General features: G+C 33.9%; 1 protein-coding gene across 1 annotated transcript in view; it reads left to right on the top strand.

The window, feature by feature from the left end:
- LOC118736032 overlaps positions 1-7,453 on the top strand; it is a 12,415-nt gene extending 4,962 nt beyond the window's left edge. The window contains exons 2-3 of the mRNA XM_036466141.1: positions 3,861-4,213; positions 6,997-7,453. Of these exons, the coding sequence (XP_036322034.1) occupies positions 3,861-4,213; positions 6,997-7,183 (540 nt within the window). The 3' untranslated portion in view covers positions 7,184-7,453. The remainder of the gene's footprint in view (positions 1-3,860; positions 4,214-6,996) is intronic.
- The last annotated feature ends 836 nt before the right edge of the window (positions 7,454-8,289 follow it).

Genomic DNA, 8,289 nt, shown 5'->3' with positions numbered 1-8,289 from the left:
GGGGGGTGAGCTCACTGATAAACAAAAAATTTTCAGGTAAAAGTGTCACCGTTTTTGAAATATTTACATTTTTTCGAATTTAAAAAAAATCGTGCCTTTTCATGTGTTTTCTTTAACTGCAACTACAAACCGGGCAATACTTAGTAAATTTTTTATGTAAAATACTTCCAGATAGTTGCCACTCCATACTCAAATGCAATGTAGTTAAAATATATTAAGGAACCATCATAAAATTAGGACTATTTCTGGATTTTTAACTTTTTGATATTTTCTTCCCCAACTTTGACTATCTCGGGTGAAAAAAAATGTACTGAGCTATAACTTTACATTACATAAAAAAATTGCTTATTTAATAAAGATTTCAGAAAGGTGCCACACTTACTGTTTTGAATAGAAAAAAAAAAGTTATAGCCGCTTTTGTGGGTAAAGGACTGAGACACGCTAGAATGTATTTAATAGATTTAAATTGAATTTGCTCTTGTTACCGTCAAATGACATGCTAAATAGTACAAATGTACATTATTACCTGCTCCTGACATTATTTTGTGTTACTTACCGGAATTAGTGAAAGAGGATTTTATGAAATTGGACCCTTCGAACATTGTGTTATTAATACTATGACAGAGAACACGCAGTATACGTCGCATGAATATGCGGATATTCACCTAATTTACGGTGAAGCTTGGTGTAATGCCAGAGCTGCTCAAAGACTCTATGCAGAGCGATACCCCAATCGTCGACATCCGGGTCGTGAAGTATTCGCCCGGACCCATAGAGAAATATATGAAGGTAAGTAATTTTTACACCTTTCTTCTTTGCATTTTTGTTAACTATCATTTTTCACTTTTTTAAGGTCGCATACCTGGAAGGCGTGGCGGCGAAACAGGACGTCCTGCAACGGTAGATGTTGAAGCTGTGTTAGAGGAAGTGGAACTAGGTCCATCGAATTCAGTGAGAATGATGGAAAGACGGACGGGAATACCAAAAACTACAGTTCACAAAGCTTTACAAGACCATCGATTTCATCCATAGCACATTCAACGTGTTCAGGCTCTACAAGAAAGAGATTACCTGTCGAGAGTTAGATTTTGCCGTGAAATGTTGCGAATGCATGAATCAGACCCCATTTTTTGTAATAAAATAATTTGGAGCGATGAATCATCATGCAAACGTGATGGTTCTTTTAATTTACATAACCTTCACAGTTGGCAGATAGACAATCCTCACGAAATGAGAGAAGATCGTTCGCAGTACCGGTACAAAATAAATTTATGGTGCGGTATTTTTAATTGTCAGATATTGGGACCTGTGGAACTGAGGCCAACGCTCAACTCTCACAGTTATTTAGAGTTCCTTCAGGAACGGCTTCCAACTCTTTTGGAAGATGTAGCCTTAAACCTGCGGCGAAAACTATGGCTGCAAAATGACGGTGCTCTGCTCACTACGGGCGTGAAGTAAGAGCTCATTTAGACGAAACTTATCTTCGCCGATAGATTGGACGATACGGGCCAATCACGTGGCCCGCTCGATCGCCAGACCTGAATCCATTAGATTTTTTCTACTGGGGCTGTCTTAAGGACAAAATTTATTCAAAAACAATTCACAACGAAGAGCATTTGCGGGAACAAATAAATGGAGCTGCTGCTGAGATAGCCCAATTGAGTTTAAGATCTCTAAAAGCGTATTTTCTTAAAAGGTGCCGAGCTTATATTAGAGTAGAAGTTCGCCAATTTGAGCATATTTTATCAATAAATGAATAAATTTTTCTTCAAACAACTCATGTATATCTTATTTCACGTGAACCCATCCTTCACACAAAATATTGATAGATATAGCCCTTGTTATAGACTCTAGTCCGAATTCCGGTAAGTAACATAAAATAATGTCAGAAGCAAGTAATTATGTACCTTTGTACTATTTAGCATGTCATTTGACGGTAACAAGAGCAAATTCAATTTAAATCTATTAAATAGATTCTAGCGTGTCTCAGTCCTTTACCCACAAAAGCGGCTATAACTTTTTTTTTTCTTTTCAAAACAGTAAGTGTGGCACCTTTCTGAAATCTTTATTAAATAAGCAATTTTTTTTATGTAATGTAAAGTTATAGCTCAGTACATTTTTTTTTCACCCGAGATAGTCAAAGTTGGGGAAGAAAATATCAAAAAGTTAAAAATCCAGAAATAGTCCTAATTTTATGATGGTTCCTTAAAGAAGAGCCTAACGCTTTGCTTCAACTTATATTACTACGTTTATACGCATGCATAAGTCGCTTTAATGCATTTCGCCGCGATTCAAAACATATGTATAAACTGAATTTCAATTCGCTTTGAAAGAGCGAAGTGTTTTGGCTCACACTCCATTTCAAATCGGTAGTTTATTTCTCCAGACAGTTAGAAAGAGTGTATAAACACCGCAAAGCGAATTGGAGATCAGCTGTTCCGCTCAAATTCCAAATAATCGCATCAGTATTTAAAAGCTGATTAATAATAATCGTTCTATTTCTTTGCCACGATTTTATAATGCCGAATAAAACTAGATTTGTATCACTTTCCATTATGTTAACTTATAAAATGTCAAATGAAAACAGCTTATTTTGTTTGCTTTTGAAGACGGTTACTTTGATGCCGATATAAAGCCGTAAGTATAAACACTAGAGCGAAATGTGTACGGTGTCAATGCGCTTTCAATTAAGTCGATTATTCTGTGCGTATAAACGTAGTATATATGTACGTCCACTTATATTTTTCAGTCTTCATACATTGAGTCATTCATACAGTTCGTCGTTCCATCGTCTGCGGTACTCGCCGTCGCCAACGCGTAAAGGCCCGTAAATCTTTCGCAAAATCTTTCTCTCGAATACTTCAAGAGCCGCCTCAGCGGATGTTGTCATTGTTCATGCTTCTGCGCCATATACCAGCACGGGCATGATGAGTGACTTATAGAGTGTGGTTTTCATGCGTCGAGGGAGGACTTTACTCCTGAATTGCCTACTTAGTCCAAAGTAGCACTTGTTAGCAAAGGGTCTTTGCCCAAGGGAAATTTAAGCACTTGATAAATAATCTACAACAGAAAACACAAAAAGATCGCACAGATGTGTGTTTGCGTCAGTGATAAATCCCATACAAAGTAAGTGGAGAGAGTTATTTTCGATCTCTGCCAGCAGCTGGTGGAAAGTATACTAAACATTTCAGACACGTGCGCACGATTTCAGAAAAAAATCACAAAAAAATTCGAAGTTTGTGAGAATTGCCCACATACCATGGCTCTTTATTGGCAATAAATTGATTTTCGATATAATTTTTGGAAAATGGGCGTGACACCGCCCCAGTCATAAACTACTTCACCGATCTCGACCAGATTTGGTATACATATGTCGCTTAGCCCCCTTAAGCACCGTCGTGAACAATTTTCAAATCGGACCAAAGGGTAATTTCAAAAAACTCAAAGCTAGCTTATTTTAAGGGGAGGAGTAACAGTACCAACTGTGCTTTAATCCCCCATAATTGTTTTGGTGAAAATGGTAACAACTTAGCCCAGGCAAGGCAAAAAGATGGGTTGCGTATTAGAATGATACGTATTATATATGTACGTGACTGCGCGGTACAACCTTTTTTGCTTATGCTAAAATATTGAATTATTATTTTAATTGTATTTAGTCAAATTTAATAAATAATGTTACATAAACCGTTTAGAAGTAATATAAAAGCAGTGCCGGAGTGGTAAGTAGTCAGTGTACTGTTCACTGAACGATACGTGTAATTCTAAAAAATTTATGTAATCGTATCTTTATTTTAATTTAAATGCATATGTGAATCAATTAAAACAAAGCTAATCATACATGTATTTTCCAATCCCTACAGATAAATTTTAACGGCACATGGTTTACTGAACAATATATTGTCATCAAATCGAAATATAAGGATTATAGCACACGACTTCAAATGCTAAAAATGATTGTAGAAAGTGGTTCATTTGAAACTATAACTCTTAATGCCTCATATCGACGTGTTCAAGCATTTACATATAGCAACTTCTTGGTTAAATATGGCGAAGACCCCTATAGTTTGATTATGCAACTAAATTTCAAGCCGGACAATATCAAAAGCTCTATTTGCGAAATGCGCTTACAATTGAAAGAAAAAGTGTACTGGCTTAATACTATCCTACTCGTAAAACAACCACTAATGGTGCAAGTGGAAATACACTTAGATAAGTAAGTACTCAAACCATTTTTACAAAACTACCCAGTAGAAATTTTATGCATACGACCGCTGTTGGTGGCATGAGCTTGCTGCTGTGTATACATGCCAGTATAAATGAACCTTCATTTCCATTTAACACGTGTGGTTTCTCAGAGCGTATGCATACTCTAACCATACACTTGTACTACTGCTGTATGCATATGGCTGTATTAGTGTTTCGAACATACAAAAATGCATTAATGGAACAGTATTAAATCATTCTTACAAGATACATATGTATCGCCATATGTAAATGTTACTTTTATGATAAATTTTAATATACGGAGACATACAAAAAAGTAGCATTTACTTATGCAAATGCATATCTTGTAAAAGCCTGCTGGTGCTGAAAATATTATCGCACAACACGCTAAAATTTTTGTACAAGACTGAAAATATTACAAAAATTCAACTTCAAATTTATCAAGAAGTGTACTTAAAACAACAACAACGTACGTTCGCTTGCAATTCGCTAGAATTTGAATTTATTTGTGGAAATTCATGACTACGTATGAATTGTTCACAATAATTTGCTCATACAGCATGCATACTTCATGAATACATACAACCGATTTCTACTGGGTACTTATGTATGTATGTACATCACTTTTTTAAATATCGTACTAGATTAACATCGGTTTATAATATCTGTACCATGAGTATCTTAATTGAAAGTGTGAATTATTATGCAAAACGCAAGGATATTTCGCATTGACTGACCGTCTGCCTATCACGCTTTAGTGTTAGAGGAGTTTGTCGAGAAACTTATTTACTCTCTTGCTCTTGCTTAAAAAGTACATGTAATCTCAATCAAAGCTCGATGGTTAGTTACTCCGATTAAACTGGCAAATCTCAGATTATTAGCCTTTAAATTTGTTTACTTGTTTTTCTCACAACTCAAGGAAAAGTTGGTTTCTTCTCCGTGCTGCGGTTGCCAGACGTACTGATTTGGGAAGGACAGTACTGAATTTTCGGTGACGAGCAATAATGTCAATGGAATTTATGTCGCTGACATTAATACACAATTGAAAAGTGAATTAATGTCAATGATACATTAAGTCTCTTTGGAACTGATTTAATCCCTATAAGTTATGACTGTATTTTTATAAAAATAAATTTTGTTATTTAGACTTAAATTCATAAAATGGAAGTGTTTTTATTTCATCGAAAATATTACTAACCATCCAAACCTACATATGGAATTTCGTTGCGTGTGGACGTATTTTCCTGTCTGGGAAGTTGGCATACGGTATGGCGCAGAGCGACAAAAAAAAGATGTTCTGGGCAACGTTCCAATAGTTCTAGAATTCTTGAGAAGGAAAAAAAAAGCTCTGGATATTTTGACAAAAAAAATTTGTTACCAAAATTGTGTATGCCAGATTCACGCAGCATACGACATGTGACAAAAAGGCAAACAAAAAATTGTTCTGACCATGGTAGAAATAAAAATTATAGTTTAAAATCTAAAACCTCCCTATTATAATTGCCATTCGTTCTGTCATCAGGTATGTAACTTGAAAATAAAAATCGCTGCATTTTTAGGCGCATCAATATTACATAGTTACTTCCCGAGCTAATAGAAGGAAGGTAAAAAGAAGGTAGTTTCATTTAACAGAGGGTCCAGATTTGGCGATTTCGCGCCAATTTGGCGATTTTTTTTGAGATATTTGCGCGTAAAAATTTAGGAAATCGCCTTTGGCGATTTTTTGGCGAATTTTTTCCTTTCAAATAAATTTTTTCCAATTATACAAATATACAAAACTTAGTTTTCCACGATAATTCTACAGAAGAGGCTAATGAACTGCGTGATAAACTTGACTTAAGAAGCATATTAAAAGACCGTCAAAAATGTTTAATCACTTTAATCGAAGAACTTTTGAAACGAGTACCTTGCCAATTAAATGCTTTTAAAAAAGCTTTGATTTTGTCACCAGAAAAGTGGCAGCGGCCTGCCAATTCATTATTTGACTTTGAAGGAAAGAAAAGCAGCGGAAACTGATTATTTAAATCTTTTAACTTTCCCATGGAATAACTTTTCTCAGAACCATTCCATCTGACTCTGAAGAATTTTGGATAATTACGGAGTGAAAACCGCAATAGGCAATAAAATGTTTGGAAATATAAGTAAATTCATATTATTATCCTTGTCGCACTCACATGCTTTGTTGAGCGCGTTTTTTCCGTAATGGATTCAACAAAAACTAAGATTCGAAATAGGATGAGGTTGGAAAGCCTTACTTCAGTAGTTCGAATAAAGTGTTATATTTATGAAGGCTAATAGTTTCTGCTGCAAAACGTTTCCAATATCAAACAGTATGTTATCAAGGTTGAATACCTCAATGTATGACAACAACAGAAATGTAATGCATTCAGATTGAGGAAATAGCTAATCTCGCCTTATTATAGGTTTTTATTTAATTTTTAGCGCCGAGCTCTTAAAAGCGGATTGTGCGATTAATCAATTATTTTAAATTTAAATTTTAATTTAATAATTTCGCAGTCCAATTGCAAAATGTGTTGAAACAAATACTTTTTAAAAAGTATGAGTATTTTTAAAGACAATTGTTTGTACATCACTATTATATAAGTGATTTGTGTTATATATTATTACACTCTGAAGGTATTATATTCGTTTTTGGTTTTAAAAACTATATTATAACAATATGTCATTTTTAAAATAAAAGATTTGTTATATCGATTTCATGAATTTTGTTTAAAAAATAATAATTGGCAATTTTTGGCGACTTTTTTTCAGAAACTGCGCTTTTTTTAACAATCTGGACACCCTGCCAATTAATGACATTAGCAGCCATGTTAGCCATTTGACTTTTGCTGAGATTATGACATTTTCATCAAAATCAAGCTACCAGATTGAAAATTATAATAACATTTTTTCTGAAAAGAATTTGGTCAACAAAGCAAAAAATAAAATTATTTTTTAAAATACTGAAAACAAAAATGAGTTGCGCATTTGGAAGTTGCAAAAATACAAAATACCGCTGCAAGGAAGACGGTACAGGGCTTGAGGCCCCTGCGGCTTAAGCAAGGAAAGCCTTCTAAAATATCTGTATATTTGTTCTCAACATTGATTAGTTAATAAGAAGTTAACAAGTCCGATTTTTTTTAATCTATTGTACAATTAAAATGTAACTCTCGAGGAAAGGACTGTAAAATGTTTTATTCAAATTCGATATTTAAATCTTAAGTTAAAAGAGAACAAAATTAAATAAAAAAATAAAAAGATGAGAAAAATAATGTCTTCATAGTTTGTTGAATTTATTAAATAAAAATATTTAGTAATGTTAACGCAACATACATACAAGAAATTATTTTTAGTTTTGGGGTATGCTATTATCCGTTGCATTTTGAAGTAAAATTGCATTCTTTGTATGTACATATTGTCAATACATATGTACTGTTTGGTTTCATCTAAGAAGACTAAAATATTCACACCTATTTACTGTGAAAGAAATCCGCATCTCGAAGTTCCTTAATTTATTTTTGAATATTAACAATATGGTAACACTGCTAGCAACATGAACAAATTATGAAGCTTCAAAAATCTCAGTATCCGCCAAAAAGTTGTTTATTGAAACATTCTTTTTTATCATGGTTCTGAGCATTTAATAATTAAAGGTTCGCTCACTAGTGACTAGGAATGTTAATCCCGGGATCCCGGGAAATTTTATCCTTGAAATTTCGCAATATTTGTTCGAATTTCGTTCTTCTAACTTTGTCAGCTTAAAAATTACCTATTCGTCCTGGTGAATACAACAATTTTTTTAAATTCTAAAGAAATTCCTATTGCTTTTGTTACCCATATTTTTATTCTACATTGCATTGAATTTTTTCATAATTTCTGGAATTATTAATATCTTTGAAATTACAAAGTCCTTCAAAATAAATCCTGCGGTCAGGGTTTTTCAAACCATGGTACAATAATTACAGGTATTGTCTTCCTAGAGAGTTTTACTTCACATCGAAATTCGTGCTTTTACTTTTACTAGTGTTCGCCCAGCGGTTGAAATTCAACCGCTAAAATTAAGGA

This window comes from Rhagoletis pomonella, unplaced genomic scaffold (assembly GCF_013731165.1).
Source record: "Rhagoletis pomonella isolate Grant_MI unplaced genomic scaffold, Rhpom_1.0 Rhpom_scaffold_00003, whole genome shotgun sequence".
Lineage (NCBI taxonomy): Eukaryota > Metazoa > Arthropoda > Insecta > Diptera > Tephritidae > Rhagoletis > Rhagoletis pomonella.
Note: the sequence above shows the minus strand (reverse complement) of the source record. Positions and strands in the feature narration are given on the sequence as shown.